The sequence below is a fragment of the Brachyistius frenatus genome, unplaced genomic scaffold, assembly GCF_029030835.1.
Source record: "Brachyistius frenatus isolate BFR_SWC_R1_liver_20210118 unplaced genomic scaffold, ASM2903083v1 Contig_55, whole genome shotgun sequence".
Classification (NCBI taxonomy): Eukaryota; Metazoa; Chordata; class Actinopteri; family Embiotocidae; genus Brachyistius; species Brachyistius frenatus.
The window spans coordinates 2,371,074-2,389,254 of record NW_027210654.1 but is presented as its reverse complement, the minus strand read 5'-3'; the positions used below and the strand labels follow the sequence as shown (position 1 = coordinate 2,389,254).

The 18,181-nt window shown below is 46.2% G+C and overlaps 1 protein-coding gene across 2 annotated transcripts in view; it reads right to left on the bottom strand.

Moving 5' to 3' along the window:
* Positions 1-18,181, bottom strand: part of ccnd2a (cyclin D2, a) — a 146,324-nt gene continuing 128,143 nt past the window's right edge. For both annotated transcript variants that reach the window (XM_069705354.1, XM_069705353.1), the window contains exons 4-5: positions 10,275-10,423; positions 1-4,631 (exon numbers count right to left, since the gene is read on the bottom strand). In XM_069705354.1, coding sequence (XP_069561455.1) covers positions 4,458-4,631; positions 10,275-10,423 — 323 coding nt within the window. In that variant the 3' untranslated portion in view covers positions 1-4,457. The remainder of the gene's footprint in view (positions 4,632-10,274; positions 10,424-18,181) is intronic.

Below are 18,181 nucleotides of genomic sequence, written 5' to 3'. Positions count from 1 at the left end.
TCGAGCTGATGTGGTGTCACACCCTTTAAAGCAGAAGTTTATTGAACAGAGGTTGTGCAACAGACATTTGAGGTACATGATATGAGTTATAGTAGAGGAGAAAGAGAGGGGTGGAGGGGAGGGAGATGGGGGAGGGGGGCAACTCAAAGGGGAAATCTGCACCATTGAAACTTCCAGATATCAGAATATTTATGACTGGACATGACAGGTGGAGCTCAAAACCATTATGTTGTTCAATGGGAGTCCCAATGGTGCGCACACACAATATCTTAGACCAAAACAATATCTGTCTCACATACAGCCTCCATATTTACTGACATTCATAGTGATTGTGGTCGTATAAAGCAAGAACTGTACTTTGGCCATGATAGGAATGCTGCTGCTGCTGTTGTTGTTGCTGTTTTTTTGTTCCCTCTCAAACACAAACAAGTCAGATGTAGCACCAACATGGACAGAAACGAACACGCTTGAACTATCTGTGGTATAAACACCTCAAAGTATATGTGCCCCCCCCCGCCCCTCTACCCCTCACGTCCCCCTTCCCTCCTCCAATATAGGGTAAGTCCAAGTAGAAGCCTTGCATATTTCCTGTTTCCCATCAAACTAAGCAAGTTGTTCTCCCACTAAAACAGCAGGACTCTTCCACAAACATGCTAATTTGTTGTTGTTGTTGTTGTTGTTGTTTTTTCTCCCCCACTGTATTCCTTCTCCTCTGTTCCAGGCTCCCTAACTGCAGAGGTATAGGTGACGCATGTGTGTTTTTATATTGTCCAGTAATCCTGAGGTATAGGAAATACCACTGATGCAGAATGTGACCGAAGATGGAGAGCAAAAATAGATAAAAAAAAAAAAAAAAAAAATAGGGGGGAAAAAAAAGGAGACATGCTATCTAAGCAAACTGTCAAACTGTACAAAGAACATTTCCAGTCGAATACTCATTTCATGTTCTTCTATCACCATCTACTTCGTTTTTTCTGAATGTATCTCTTAAGCAGTAAAATAATTATATTATAATACAAATGTTTATAAAATAGCAGCACACTCAAGTGACACATCACAACTATGTAATGTTATTTTTTTTTTTTTTGTATAAATGAAACAAATTCATAGCTTTTAGCAGCGCAAAAAGACAACAATAAAATATTGACACTTTTTTGTTGATGTCTTCACACCTCCTCCTCCTCTGTCCTCTCTTCACTTTGGAATACAGTATCTCTAAATCTTAGAAAAACCCCTTTTGTGGGTCTGGTCACCCCATAAAATATATCAAACACAAATTGACAAGGTGGTCTCAAATATATAACACATGCAACAATACATTGCAGGAAAGAAAATCACAACCCTTAGGTTTGGGAGAGAGCTTACATCAGGCAAACAGAGGCACGATGAAGGGGTCGTAGCAGATATTCAGACGGGGGATGTTTTGGCAAACGTGTCATTAAACTGCTCAGTTTTACTGAAAAACATCGGATCCCCACGTTCTCTTCAGACGGAGAAACAAACACGCAGCACCGTCATGAACAGAGTCGAAGACACCCTGCCGCGTGTCCCGTTAAAAACAAAAATAAAAATCATCTGTCTCTTGTTTTGTGCTGACGAATCCCCTTGCCAATGATTTAAAGCAGCAAAGCTCACAGGGGACAGATGTGTTCACTGACAGACAATCGGCCCTGAATCGGCCCAACACAAGCCAGCACCATTAAACAAACAAACAAACAAACAAAAAAAAAAAAAAACTGACCAACCACTGCAACACACATCAGTAAAGGTGGTTTTGAACGAAGGCTCTGCGCTGTCTTAAAATCGCAAAACCTCATTGCCCTTTGAAGAACATGTGCAAATACTGGATGTTGTGACCACCCCCTTTTTTTTTTTTATCGTAAGCTCATCGCCGCCCTGTGTGGCTCTCTGTGGCTGTGATGCAGATAAATAAAAAAAGATTCAAGTAAAAACAAATATTTCATTTCTTGACATTGTAAAAGAAAATCAAAGAGACCCCACGGATCAGAGCTCTGTGTGTATGTGTCGGCATTTTCCAATTCATTTTTTTTTTTTTTTAATATGTTCAAATTGTCTGAAACGGTTCAGACTCATCGATCAACTTGCACCTTGCTTGAACAGGAATGTTGTTTTTTTTATTATTTTTATTATTATTATTATTTTTTTTTGGAATGTCCTCATCGGTAAGCCTTTTTTTTTTTTTTTTTTCCTTTTTTTTTTTTTTTTTCTTTAAATCGGACTCTCGCTTGACAAGGGTATGTCTGATGATTGGGAAACCAGCCCTACAAAGTAAACCAAAGAAAAGGCTAATGAGAAAAAAAAAAAAAAAAAAAAAAAAAGAAGAAAACATCCATTTACCTCCGATCGCCGTCCGACGCATTTCATTTTGTACTTATCTCCTGGGGAGCATGTTCTCAAAGTGCTTTGCCATTGAAATCATATAGGGAAGCTGAAAAAAAAACAACCCTATGTGGGACTCCAGATGCATTGACAGTATATTATCCTACTCTAACCATCCTCCAACACCCATCCCCCCCCGCCCCTCCCCACCCTCATTTACAAGAACAAAAAAAAAAAAAATCATCCACACATGATCTGGCAGTGTACAGTCTTAGTTCCTCGTGTAAATGGAAACCCAGAACATCTTCTGTTCACTTTACTGTCCATTACAGGATATTAATGTTGAATCCACCCAAACATGGAGCCATCAGAGTTTTTTATTTATTTATTTATTTTTTTTTATCGTGAGGCTTCTGGGTGTCTTTTATTCATTATCTTCTGTATACATCCCCACCCTCCCCCCCCCGGTCTCCTACACAGCAGCATCCTCCTGCACCTCTAAAATAAATCCGACCACCCTGTGCCGCGCACCGGCGTGCCCTCCACAGCTCCACAGCGACGCCTTAGCTGTCCCTGTCTTTTGAAATCTTTTCCTCAACCTCCACCATCTTTATCCCTCCCTGCTATTCAACAAGAGGAGTTTCTTCAAGGCGCCGTCCTCTCCCGTTTTTCCACATGTGAGAAGTCAGCGCTCCCTCTGGCCAGACTCAAAGCAGCCGTTCAACAACTAAGGAAACACCATTATCATAACAACACGAAGAAGAATGAAGTAGCTGTAATATCTCATTATCACAATGGCAGAAATAAACCTCAAGTGACATCGAGTCTGAGGTGAAACGCCGCAGGGAAAAAAAAAAAAAAAAAAAATGCTCTTACAAAGATGAAGGGGGCTGAAAGTCCCTTCAGCCGTATCCTCCTCGGCCAAATCTTTTTTTTTTTCCCCGTCTCACTCCCGGTCCATGCACATGAGTTTACCGTACAACCACGATGCACTGTTAATGCACGAAGGCAGTGATATAGCGTCGATGCCCTGTTATTCAGATGGACAGAGTACGTGTGTGTGTGTGTGTGTGTGTGTGTGTGTGTGTGTGGCCTCCGCTCGCGCCGTTCGATTTCAACATCGACTTTGCTTAAGTGCCCTCGCGCCGGAGAACACACACCGCGACTGTAGATACAAGATCACATGTAACACGCACACGCGTCATCCATGCGCACACACACACAGAGGTGAAAACACACATGCAGCCGCGCTCGCAAACACGCGCGCGCTCGCTCGCTGCGTCCACAAACTGACACATGCAAGCAGCCTGACGAAAGGAGCTTATTGATCTCTACTACTCAGTTCCAAAATATGATAATATTAATAATAATAATAATAATAATAATTACTAATTACTAATACTACCAATAATTACGATCATCCCAGCCTTTCCCCTGGAAAACGGGACCCATCAACTGTTCAGCATCATGTTCTCACGGCTTGCTCCGTCTCAACGCACACGCCGACCTCCTGCCGGTCGAGGAGATCCAACACGTGTCCTCCCTCTCTCTCTCTCTCTCTCTCTCTCTCTCTCTCTCTCTCGTTTACACCGCAAATGTAAATAGTGAGCAAAAAAGAAACATAAGCACCCCCCTCTGCTGTGATCCCATGTATGCAAATTTCTGAAAGGTTTCCACGATTCCTAGTATAACAGCCTCGTTATCAAGCTGTGGTTAAGATATAACTTAAAAGATCATACTACACAATCAAAGGCAGAATGCAAATATGATTAGCTTCCCTTCTGTATATCCAAGGCACCACAGAGCTTCATGTCGTATCAAATTGGTTGCTTTTAGACTAGGACATCATAGAAAAATCTACTTCGTGTGCAGGTGGTTTCGACTTGAAGAACAGAAAATCTACAAAAAAAAAAAAAAAAAAAAAAAAAAAAAAAAACTAGCAAGCATTGTTCTTTTTCTCTTAAAGGGCTTGTGTTTTTAAAATTTTTCTTCTTTTGTTCTTTTTTTTCTGCTTTTAAGGAAAGTTGAGGTTTTTTTTTCATGATGGTTTTTTTTAAATGTTTTTTTGTTGTTGTTGTTGTTTTTGTAAATCCTGCGCAACGATGCCCTCTGCTGGTTCACAAGTTGACATCGCGGACATCTGTCGGGGTGGAGGACTGATCCAGCTCGTCCAGGCCTTTCCCGCTGGGGCCTCTCTGAGTCTGCTGCTGCTGCTGCTGCTGCTGCCGCCCTTCGCGTAGGCTGCTCACCAACACGCGCTCGATCTGCTCCTGGCACTCTTTGAGAACATCCTGCAATGCACAAAGAGAAGACAAACAAGCTGTTACAATACACCCATTTTAATCTGCTAACGGGGCAGCGGGGCTCAAGTCAGCGGAACGCTTTTTGAAAATTTGATGAGACTTGTTGAATGGGAGTCTATGGAGCCGACCTCCGGTGGCACTCGGTGGTATTGCAGCTTAAGGCGCTTCTGCATCAGTCAAATTTTTCAGAGCTGGAAGCTACGTCCACTTTTATATATTTTATATACAGTCCGATCTAAGCTTATATTCTCACCTGTGAACTTTTTCCACAAGCGAGTACCCCAGCTAACTCGTCAGTAATACGGCGGAGACTAGACATCTGAAAATCAAAGCATGAGAAACGAGGGCCCTTGGTGTGGCAGCAGAGGGACCCCCAGGCAGCGCAGGCCAGACATTTTAAATGACCAAAGACTTTTCTAGCTGCTCCGACTGTTGCCAAAAAACAATTTGCGCAGACACGGGCCAGACCGAAGCATTACATCAGCCCACCAGGGTTGTGCTCTGAATACCACCCCCCCCCCTCCAGTCCTCATGTGCATGCACACGCATGTGCGCAGACACACACAGCCCCCCCCTCCTTCTCCCCCCTCTGACTCCAACCCACCTTTGCCATTCTCAAACACACACACACAAAACCCAAACAGAAGTAACCTTGACAACGGCGGCTGAAAACACAGGTAGTATTAAAGCTATGTTAATTACATCCACCTCCTGTGGGAACACAAAGGTGGTGCTTTTTTAACGAGAGCCAGTCTGCGAACCCGCCCGCCCGCCCGCCCGCGGGGGGATCCGTCCGAGACCCGGCCGGCTCGACTTACACCATCAAAGGCCACCGAGGCAACCTGAGAATCCACCTGGGAGAAGAGCCCCTCAACAGCACCGAGGCCTCATATCCTTCCCTTGATGGAGGGTTGAGTGAGGGGACAGCCCGGCGCAGGAAGAGAGAGCAACTCTCCGGGGAGGAGGGAGGAGGAGGAGGAAGGGTGGTTAGAGGAGCGCTGAATGGGGTTGCAAGCAAGAGCGTCAGAAAAAGGTCAAATTGTTTTAAGGTGAGGAACAGCGATGATAGTCTTTAAAGATCTTCAGGAGTAAGAGGAACTAAAATTCCTGTCAGGAGTTGATAGAGAGTAAACACTGCCCTCTGCTGGTGAAATACCAGAAAACACCTGATGCTGCTTTCTTTCATGCACGCACATGCATGACCCTCCCTGCCTTAAAGCACCAGGCGTCTGTGGGAATCAGGCCAGAGAGATGGGTGAGAGTGTGCCGCTCACGGAGCAGGAAGACATTCTTTTGAAAATTTACAGCTAATTTAAACCTGATGGGCCGCAGTTTGAGCCGGTGTTTTAGCCTCTGGTGCCGCTGGGCCTTGATGAAACGAGAACTGAGCCCTCGCTCACATCAGAATTGCTTTCGGGGAGGTGCACGCGGGGGGCTGAGTGACGAGAGGTCACGGTGTCAAAGGTCAAACAGCAGGACACACTGCAGGGTGAAACATGTACCGTGTTGTCAGACCGGTAACTGGTTGAAAGTTTTGACACATGGCCAACATTAAAGAGAATTTCTTGCGAAGTAAAAAAAAAACAAAAAAAAACTGAATGAACGAATGCAACGTTTTTTTCTGCTGATATCTGAGATTTGTATGAAGTAGATTCTCCTATGACATCTCTCAATTATTGTTTATTGTCTGAAGTCATTTTTTAAGCTCTAAATCCATGAAGGCTGATTTGATGTTGAAGTCGGACTGATCTGTGCTGCACGACTTCAGGAGAACATTTTCCTCCGCAACGGTGTGACGTGGAGGAAACCCAACCAGCGTCTGTCCCTTAATCTTCTCCAGAGGGGCGGCCCACTAACGTAAGGGGGTGCACACACACACACACTCACACACAGGCAAAAAAATCTTCCCACCGACGTGTGCCCTCCCATTGGTCATAAAATCTCAATTCCTGTGAGAAAATTAAGTAAAGCGCAGTACATGTAAAGAAACTGCCTGTGTCTTACCACAAGAATGCACGCCTTCACTTCTTAAAAGAACCCCCCCCCTCCCTCCCCAACCCTCGCCCTTCCGTCTCTGCTGCTCTTTAGAGCGGCAGTTCGGATCCCATGCCAAGCCCCATGGGCTTTATTCGAGAACCTTTAATGACTTCAATGTGTGACTACTGGAAACACCAATGCTGTTTTCAGAGAAGCTGGAGGTACTTGGACAATGAAGGGGCCAAAAGCACTGAATAAATTGTCCATGGGAGGTAGCGCTAAACTGAAGCATCTTATTTTGCATCCTCAAAACCGGAAAACACATGACCACCTCAGATCCTCCCTCGTAGCTCCAGTCCTCCATCTGCCCCACCTCAAACCTCATACTGCAACAATCCATCCCTCTGACAAATCAAGGCATGCACATTATCCCTGGGCGGCCTTTGTGACACTGGCAGCAGGAGGAAGGCGTGCAGACAGACAAAACCAAGAGGAAGAAATGTGTGAAACCGTGGAATGTGTTTTAACTGCTGACCGTACCACACAAGACACTGTTAGCAACTCTGGGATGACTTGGTGGTCAAAACAGCTGAAACAAACACACACACACACACGCACGCGCGCACACACACACACACACACACACACACACACACACACACACACACACACACACACACACACACACACACACACACACACACACACACGGATCTCAGGGAATCTTAAAACAAAATATCCGGGGGCTGACACTGGAAATAAAAAGTCACCACATGACTCGAATTTCCGCAAGTTACAATAGAAAATGTGACCTTTCTCTTTCTGTAGCCCCGCACACCGAAACACCACGGACATGCTGCGTTAACAGAAATAATGTGTCCTAATAAGTGCACCTTTGTTTTAAGTACATTTCTGTGAATGGACAATGAATTAGAAATGTGAATTAAAAAAGAAAAGAAAGGAGAAACAAAAACAGGAACAAAGGGAGGAAAGTGGGAAAATGTGTGTCTGGTGTCTCAGTGTGTGACCATGACTGAACAACAACAAGAAAAAAAGATGAATGAGTGAAAACCTCTCGTACTTCTCTAACTTCTATTTCCTGTTTTAATCAGTCTGCAGTAAACGGGAACTCAAACGCTTTATTCTACGTGAATCAAGAGTCTACTTTCTATCTCTCTTATATTCACTGTCGAAGACTCGTGTGCCGTTTAGGAGAATCGCAGCTGATCTGTCGCACTTTGAACTCAACACATTAAATATTTTTCTTCTATGTCACACAGGCCCGTCTGCCCCCCCCCCCCTCTCGACCACACCAGGTGAACGTGAGGCAACACACATTCTTCAAACCGGGTCCAAAGATGGTGACTTGGCCCTATCGCATTTCCACTGGAAAACCACAGCTTCTGGATACCACAGATGCCAGCAGGGTGCCAGAGCGGCAGGGTGGGGTGGGGGTGGGGGTGGGGGTGGGGGGTGGAGGGTTGGTGGCGTTGGCCATGATGCTGTTGGCAGCAGCAGCTGCAGCAGAGGTTGGCGAAAACTCGCTTCGCCTTCATATTTTGCCTGGCTCTACGGGCCGCGAGATGCCGCTCTACCGTGTTGGCGAGCCGCGACGCTGCCGGCCAAAAAACAAATACAGTGTGTTGTGTTGTGCACGTTTTAGACCAAAAGGCTCGAAGCACCACCCTGAAGACTGCAGTCAGCGTTGAGGTGGAGACGGTGGTTGAGCTCTTGGTAAAAGAAGGCAGGGTAAGTGTTAAAGTGACACAGTTTAAGAGCATTTCCTCTTTTTGCGTGTCTGAAAGCTGAAATATTCAAATGGTGACAAAGACCGTAAATAGAAGTGAAGCCGCTTGTTAACGCTGACAACTACTTCTGGGCATCTGTCTGTGTTTTAGTTCTGTTTTTAAGTTCTTAAAGCAGAAAAATATTCCGTATTGAGTTTTGGTTGGACTCTCTTAGCAGTTTATACTAAAACCTCTCATATATGTTGAATTAGGAAAGGATGCCCTCTGCTTCGCCTGCTGTGTTTACTGCGAGCCATGGCTTGTCTGATTCCAGGAATGTAAAGGAGTTGATCATAAAGACACAGAGCGACTTAATTCCCTCAAGTCGGAGACCTCGCAGCCTAAACACACTGAGGCCCTGTGCTGCTGAGGCCAGCTATTTGTTTTTCCTCAGCTGCTGAGCGAGACTTCACACAGCTCGCACCAGAGGGAGCCATGCTTTCCAGCAGTGATGCATTATGGAGCATAGGAGGAGATGAGAGAGGGCCGATTGTCGCGAGGGAGGCATGACACCCCCTCAGTGTCCTTTTCACACTTCAACAGCTTTCCTCCTCCTCCTCCTCCTCCTCCTCCTGCTTTTTCGGACAGAGTTTAACTCACCAGGGCCAACGCTCGTGACCAGTGCCGTGCCCACTGATCTGCTCCCCGTGCACACATTAACCCAAATGTTTATATTAAGTCTGCTATTACTGACCAAAAGGCTTTTTCATCATGTTTGGTATTGGGGGCGCTGCTGGCCAGGGAGAGGGCTGCCGAACTGGAGCCGGTCCCCGGGCGCTGCTCTCCGGCTGCCCTGCTGCTCCTCAACAGTTGGGATGGGTCAAACTCGGAAGACTAATGAAGAACAACCTCACTTGTCATCTCACAGTCTGGCTCTCCTTGCCTTCTACAGTTCTGCCCATCTACTCAGCTATAGCAAGCTGAAGGGCCTTTCCCCTCTGCGTGATGAAAGCCAGGCATCTCAGAGTCAGTAGGGGCCTTTGCCTGTGTTTGGACTCAACTCACCCACCGCTGCAACATTCGCTGTACCCAGACAGCCACACAACAGCCTGGCCAGCATTCCTGTCAGCGACAGAGCGGTATACAGTACAGTACAGTATATGGCTCTCAACCTGGCTCGATTTAGAGGATTCTTTATATGAGGAGGCCCCTGAACAGCCGGACGGAAAAGAAACCTGCCGCACGCTCCCTTAAAGTCCAGTCAAGTGTATTACAGAGAACACTGCATAGAAACCAGCGCAGTTAGCTGCAGCGTGTGAATGAGCTCTTTTAATAAGGGAATTTTATGCTCATTTTTTAAATTGTTCTTTTGGTGACAAATATTGGCAGTAAATCTTCCCCAAAATGGATTTGTGGTTCGATGAATTCCAGTGAAGCCAAATCTTGAGTGCCTCATTTCAACATTTCTATTTTGCAAACACGCAGTCTTAACAAACAATGTGACATTTCTTAACTTTTTACTGAAATAACTGCGATATTTTCCCTCAGAAGAAGCGAGTTTGGTCAAAAAAGAAAATAATGCTTGTTAACAGTCACAGATTGTAAAACTGTGTTTCAGTGGTAATGAGATGACTTAATTGTGCCATTTCCCTGGAGACGCAATCTGACTGAAGAGTGAACAGCAGCGGATTCAGCTCCGAATTAGAGTTACTGGTACAGCTTTATATGTAATTGCAGACATCAGTTAGGTGTTGTCTTAACTTTTACTCATTCAAATAGTACTCAGAAATATCCTCCTACACTTTTCAAAAGCTCTTAACTAAACCCTGACTAACAAGAACACGTTTTTTTTTTTTTTTTCAGAAAAAGAGAGTCTTGCTCAACCAAACTTCTCTAGATGTGTTCAAGGAGTACAAATCAAACTCACCACTTCTGTGTTTGTGATTTTGGCCAGCAGGTCTGTCAGACTGTCACCCCACTGCGACTGGTCAGCGGAATCCAGCTGTAGGCCGCAGATCGCTGCCCCCACACTTCCTGTGGCAATCATGGAGGGAGGGTACATGGCGAATCTGAAATCTGTCAAGGGAAGAAACGCAGATTGAGTTAAATGTTGCGTTAAGGAAGGAGTCTTTGGTGTGGCGGATAAATGGTTAACCACTGCACTGATTTACCACTGCATTCATTATTCACCTGGTGCAGTTTGTAAATTGCACTTTTCAATTCATACGCTCCACAAAAAAGGGGTACGGATACGTCCCTCCCCGAGACAATATGATTTGGTAATCTAGCAGTCAGCTAATAAATACTCCCTCTATTGCACTGGGTCTGAACGTGGTGCTCACTAATGACCAGGGGCCGGGATAATGAGGGTTCACTTGGCTTGTAAAGGAGCTGAAAAGCAACCACCCTCACCCACTCCCCAATCCAGTCCCCCTTTTCCCCAGCCCGGCCCCTTTTCTTCCATCTCCTGAGTAAATCGTGTGCTTGCTGAAAAAAAGCCCCATAGTGCTTGGAAAAGGAGGAATAAAGAGGCTCAGTGCCTTTGCCAATGCGCACTGCTGTAGGTCCTTTTTCCACGTGTGGTCACAGGCGTGCGTCTCAAAGACCAATAACCTTGTTAGCTCCCCTCACTGTCATTCATAATGCAAATGAGACAGCTTGTGAACGGGCCAGAAGCCCGAAAAGGCAAGGCAACTGGCATACAGAGAGAGAGAGAGACAGACAGGGAGAGAGAGGTTAACTCTTCACACACACACACACACACACACACACACACACACACACACACACACACACACACACACACACACACACACACACACACACACACATTACTTTCTCTATTCTCTCTTTATGTCTTGCTCAACTTCTACCTTTCTCTTTGGACAACACAAGGCCTGCTTAGATGAGCCAGTGAATGGCACACATGCCCCGGTCTTTGTTGCTACAACAGGCAGCGGTTCGCATTGGCGGCCCTCCTATCTTTTAGCATATTAATAGAGTGGCGGGCCTGTGAGAGGGAAGGCAGAAGAGTGTGACTCCATTGTCCAGAGTCATCACCTCATTTCACCCAATTGAGAGACACAGCATCCGTCCCCTTGCTGCTGATAGCGATTCAGCGAGACAGGCTGGACAAAGACTGCGGCTGGACATGGGGAGACGGGGGACGGGGGGGGGGGGGTGAAGAGGGAGGGATGGACGGTATGGCTACAAGGCAATGAGGAGAAAAGAAGGGGAAGGTGGCGGGTGTGGTGGTGGTGGTGGTGGGTGGGTGGGGGTGGGGGAGGGGGGTGGACAACTCTGCTGCACATCACTCTCAAGTCTGTGTCCAGACCCTTGTGAGGTTTTTTTTGAAAGAAGAAAAGAGTCGCCCTCCGGTGACCCTCACCTCCTGCCTCCCGTCCAACACCCCCTCACCCCCTCCCTCGCTCCCTCCCCCTCCCCTCCGAGTATTTCTCTGTTCCTGGGCCACCTATGGGCTGGAGGAGTGGGCAGCGGGGGCATAGAAACAGCCTGCACATTAACATATTGCCATATTCAATTGCAAAGCAAACTGCGTGCGATGGCTCTGAAGGAGATTTTTCTTCCTTCTTTTTTTTTTTTTAATTTTTTTTTTTTATCTGGAATCAAAGAGGTAGGCCCTTTGATAGCTGCAAAGGCAGCCCTCGCTGCCTTTTTAACATGCACAGCCAGGCGCTTTCTCATCTTGTGGGCTCAGTGTTGACAAATAAATGAACTTATTATACACCCCTGTGTTCGCCGCTGGGCCTCTGCCAAGGGGCGATTTATTAAAGGCTACCTCGAGCCAAGAGGAAAGAGCGCACAAAGCCCCTCGGCATTACATCACTGCTGTAAGAGCACAACTTTTCTGTGGAAGGGGACGAGGACAAAGGCATACACGCATTTACTGTAAGTGTGCAGCGAGCGCAGACTGACAGGCGAGGCGAGGGACACCTCAGAGACACAGGCCAAGAAACAATGCAGCGATGCTTTAAGATGACACACACACACACACACACACACACACACACACACACACACACACACACACACACACACACACACACACACACACACACACAGCACAGATGTAGGTTTGTGGGAGAGCTGAGTGGTGGGCAGTGGGCAGCAAGCTGATTTTTCGCACTCAAGACAAGACAGGTCTGTAGCAGAACAAGGACGCGCGCGTGCAGCCGATGCGGGCTGACACTCCGGCCTGGTGGCTGCTGCATGTGGGGGGAAGAATGGACGTATTTTAGGAGGCCCTCATTGATATTCATGTTGAGGATAAACAGTGTATGTAGCTGAGTGGGGACGCCTGCGATGGAAAGCTCCCTGTGAGCAGCGGCTGGCTGGCCTGGCCTGCACGCCTCTCACCCCCTTCAATGGCCCTTTCTCCTCCCGGTGCCCCCTCGTCTCCATTCCTCCGTGTTCCTACCCCCATGAAACTTCATCCTCAGGCCTCTCTGGTCACACAGTCTGCTGCCCCTACATGGCCCACTCCTTCTGGGTGGCTGCGATGCACAGTATGCACATTAAAATTGTAAATTAATTAAAGTTGGAAAGTTGAGTAACAGCCAAAAGAAGAAGAAGAAGAAGAAGAAGAAAAAAAAAACAACCCTCTCCTGCGCCCTCTCGCCTCTTTCCAGCGCTATAAATCAGGGTCTTGTATTCTATACGTGTCGCTCTTATTGACCGTGTTTATTAAAGGAGTAGCATTACGAGGACCCGCAGCCCGTTGACTGATCAAGGTCAAAAACAAACATCATTTTGGGATTGGCATGACAGTATGTTTCACCACTAATGCAACACAGACTGGTAGTCAAAACAAGTCCTGTGGAGAGTGGCTCAGACGGTCCACCGAGTGTAGCTGCTTCAGTCAAACAACAACAACAACAACAATAACTTCTCGACTGGCGCTGGAGAAGCTCTTCCACATGGAACAAGGGGGAGGATTAAAAAAAAAAACAATGACTTGATACACACTTGCTGTCATACTCAATTAATTATCGTTTAAGACTGTCACTCTGGAGACAAACAAAAAAAAACTAAAGTTGGGAAAGTCTGAGTAACGTGCCGTGCTCAAAACCGTGAGTTCAGCTCATTTGCCAGAAAACAGAATTCCATGTTAATTGCAGCATCCTGTGACAGCTCTCCTCAGCCTTTCACCATCATCTCCACGGTCACAGCTGCAGCCTTGAGGAGGTGGTGCTGAGGAGCATACGGATTTAGATGAGGGGAGGGGCGGGCGGGGAGGGGGAGGGGGGGGGCAGAGGAGTTCACGTTTCTCCACAGTGCAAGAACCCAGATTGATAACTGTACATGTGCTAAATTATAAAGTGTGTGTAATCATGGTTACAGTTTAGATGAAACGAGCTGTTAAAGATGTCTGTCTGTGGAATTAAACGCTGTTTTCAACCCATGAATCTATTTTGTACTTAGTTATGGAAATCTTCTGTACTGTCACACTGCCCCATCTTTGCTTCAGCAGCTCATTACATTACATTTCATACCACTCATCATAGCACTTTATCACTAATGACACAATTTGGACTCATTATTGTGCCCACAAAGTTGAGCAGAACTGGTTTTAAGGTATAAAGCACCTATTAAATGGAAGGAACTGCAAACTGCCTTCAAACTGAAGTCCTTTATACTTTTTGTAGCTTCAAATCTACATTATATGACATGTTTGACTATACATTTTTTCTGTTGAAAAGGATCTCAATCTCAATCACACCTGAATAAATAAAGATCCAAAATATGAAAACCTTATAAAGAGGAGAAAAAAAAAGAAAAAAAAAAAATAAAAGGTCTTCAGAGAAGAGAGGACAAGGACTGAGAGACACTGTGGTTTCATGACAAAACTGTTCAGGTCAAACTAGCTCACGCTAACATTTACTTTACTTAAAATCACAAATATTAGTCTTTGTAGTTAACATGACCTCCAAGGTAAACATGTCAGCCTGAAACGATTTTGATTTCTAAATCTTTTTTGGGGGATAATTGTAGACAAAAAAATGTGTCTTTGTGTTTCGGGTGTGACTCAGCTGGCCGCAGTATTTACGGCTCGGTGCTGATTACAGCAGTGAGGTGAAAGGGTGGGAGGTAACTCAGGACATACCACTCGATGATTCACCCCGTGTCACATTTTTTGGAGCATACTGTCAGGAAGCTCCCTCCTGCTTCATCTGTCGACGATGTGGCCCGGCCCAGACCGGACGCGAGCCCTCGCATCGGTGGAGCGTGTTGGAGAAATTATAATTTGTTGGAGGAGGCAGCTAATTTGTTGAGGTTCTGACTCATCAAACATGAAGGGGGTTTTATGTAAACAAACACCAGTAAAGACCTTTTTTATTGACCACATCTGAGATGAATCATCCATCTCCAGAATGCTGAGCCGAGCCCGGAGGGGATTCTCCACGGAGCAGCCACTCGGAGAAGAAGCTACGAGGAGCATTCCTGCCTCTGGACCAGAGAGACTTCACAGCCAAAACAAATCGGGACTTATGAATCATACTAGGAGTATCTGAGTGGTCACTGCTGCGTAAATATGGGCACGTCTGAGTTCAGAGTTTATAGCCGGAGTTTGGGGACACGTTGTGGGATACAGACGACAGCTTTGGAGAGCTTTACTGCCTGTGGAGGAACCGCGTGAAGCTCTCATCCAGCTTTGTAGGTCTGGATAACAAACGGAATAAAATGTATCGATCAGACCGGCTTGGAAAAAACGATGATCTCCCGATTTTTTTTTCCGTTGCTCGGTCAATTGTCATAGCACAGTGCTAATGTGAGATAGCATAGTATTTGTAGAGCAGGACTGCAAAGTAAAGTATTTCACTAGTAATTTGCTCACCTGGAGGTTCAGTCAGGTAAAACAACTCTGACATGTAAGTGGGGTTATAACACCAGCTCGATGGCGACCTGAAGGGACTGAAGAGGGATCAAATTAAACTTTTCAATCTATCGAGCGTGCTTTATGGCAAAGTGGACATGGGATTTTTTTTGGGTCATTTATAAAATAATTTACCTCTGGAGGTTTGGTTTTGTACCGCTATTTTACACTAAAGTCTGTGGTGAGGGTCACTTGCTTTTCCACCAAAAGGGAGCGGGGACGTGCTGAAAGCCAAAATTCCCGAATGCGCCGGTCTGATCTATGCATAATTCCCAATATGCTGCATAACACCTATACGCAGTTAAGATGCCGGGTTTATACGTTCTGTGCACTTCATTACTAAATACTTGCTTTAAATCTGAACCTCAGCTACACTGTAATATGCTGCATAAAAAAAAACACCAAACAGGCTAATTTGTTCCAGTTAAAAGACAAAGAGAGCCCATGCAGCGAGGCTTGACTTCCACTTTCATGTTTGTTAGCTGGTGAATCATTAGTTTGTCTTGGAGAAACTAACCAGTTAATCATCAAGTTACTTCACACATAGTTCAAAGACAACTCCACAAACCAGAAAAAAACTGATCAAACACTATTCAGAGTTAAAAGAACGACTACTCAGATACTTTAAATCGCTTTAGATGCCAACTTGTAGCAAAATAAAAAAAAAAAAAAAAAAAATCTTCATTGTGTCCTGCGGGACTATTGACTCTTGCATGGACACCAGTGGTGGCCCCGATCCAGAATTTTCTTTTGATCTGCTTCTATGACCATTGTCACCATTCCATGCATACCATTACAGGGAGAGCTATTGTATGGCGTATTTAAAGGAATAAGAAAAAAAAAATACACTATAATCCCTGCCAATATGGCGAGAAGACGGAGCTCAATAACGGCAGCAGACAGGTTGGGGGGCATCTGTCTGCCCCATGCACCCCGCCCATTCTCCCACTTTACCTCCATTGAATAAGAATAGAAGAGGAAGCTCGGAGTGCTCGGTGTCTGTGTGCAGGAATGGAGGTTCATAATCTCCCTTAATGAGCTTGTTTCTGGGCTATTATCCGGCGGCCTGCCTGAGGAAAACGCTGGTGTTTCCTATCAAGTGGCCCTGCAGTGCTGACCCTCACATGGCTCTGCATATGAAATGTAAGGGCCAATCCTTTTGTCTCCTTTTCTCCCAGCCTCTAGCTGAGCCCCCCGATCCATTTGCATAGTCCTGAATGGACCAGCCAATGTTATTAATTAATACAGAGCCAGCCTGCGCCACCTGACAAAATCCCACGGAGTGGCCCGAACGGAACTGTTTCATCAAAAGAGAGGAGCCATTAGGAATGAGAGGCCTTATTCTCCACTTCTCCTCTTCTCTCTCTTGTTCCCTTGAAAACAGAGAGCCGTGGTTTTTAATGCATGTTTTTTTTTTTTTTTTTTTTTTCAGTATAGCGACGGCGGCGGCGGTGGGAGTCGCGGTGGGCGCCGGGGTTGAATGAGACTGTACGGAATAGGAAGGGCCACAGGTGACCCGTTGTCAACTGTCTTGCAAATGTAAATCCTCCTGAGAGATCTCCTCCTTCTGCTGCTGCTGCTGCTGGGTCTTTACCTTCTCAACTCCTCTCGGAGGACGTCTCGAGGAGGATTCTCACCAGATAACCTCCGAAAGATTTACGGCTGGGAACGTTCCACAAATGGGGTTTCGAATTCCCAGAGATCTTCAGATGCACCAAATTGTTGACTCACTCGTGCACTCTCTCTCCTTCTCCTTTCCCCCTGCTTTAGCCTTTCGCTTTTCTGTTTGCCTGGATACGAGTCTGAGGAGAGCGTACACACAGATAAATTACCTGCCGCTGATCCAGAGCTATCTCCAGAACGCCTCTCTCCTAAAACACAATGTCAGTAGGATGACTCCGGGAGGCTCGTAAATTTATTTCCACTGCCTCATTGAAGCAATTAAGGACAAAGTGCACGCTGAGTCTTTCACAATGTTGCTTTTGGGAGTCGGTCCGATCACTGACACACTGTCATTCCACACATTAATCCGCTGTGACAAAATACGGGGTGAGACTGGAGGAGGGAGAGGGGGGAGGGGGGGGTTGGAAAAAGAGATATAATATCAGAAAACGGAGACTCTAGAACTTTTTCTTACCCTATCGTATCCATTGCACCATCAGCGCAGGAGATCACTTAATGTTGTAAATGCCGGTCACCTCCTTTGTATCCATACAAACTCCACTGAATGATGTCAGCACAGGGAGAGAGAAGGAGCGCCAAATTGCATTATTACTGTTGAATTGTGTCATTTTTTCCCCCCCAATAAATATTTAGATAAATCCTGGAGGATGTCGCCTGCGACTCGCCCCTGCCTTGTTTGTAGCTTTGAACGTGACGCAAACGGGAGGAATCTGCCCAGCAGAGAACCCTCGACACGTGGGGAGAAAAAGCTATGGTGTCCTCCAGCTGTAGGGCGGGGAGGCGTGAGAAGTGTCGGGGGGGGGGGGGGGTCGGAGGGGCGGCGGTGGAACGAAGGCGGCAGGGGAAAGAGATATGAAAACATGACATGCCTTAGAATTGGCAGAAGAAAAACAATACACTCCTCCGGCTTCGCCTCGACTCCCCTGGTCCCTCCTGCATCTTCTCCGGCTCGACCTCAGCGTCTCTCCGTATCATGTTTTAAGGGGCTCCCCGTCTCCTCCCCTGACACGCTCGATGTTTGATCTTTAAGGGAACAATTCACCTCGAGAGTAAAAAAAAAAAAAAAAAAAAAGAAAAGACAATGACCCGCCCGCCTCCACCCAGGTCCACTCCTCCGCTTTGACTGCGTGCAACATGGGAATGCCTCTCTGCTTTGAAGTGCCACTGGATGCTCTGGAAGCCGCTGATACGCCTCTAAACACGACCACATACCAGCCCGGGAGAAGACAGACGATAGACGTCAGACCCTTTGACAG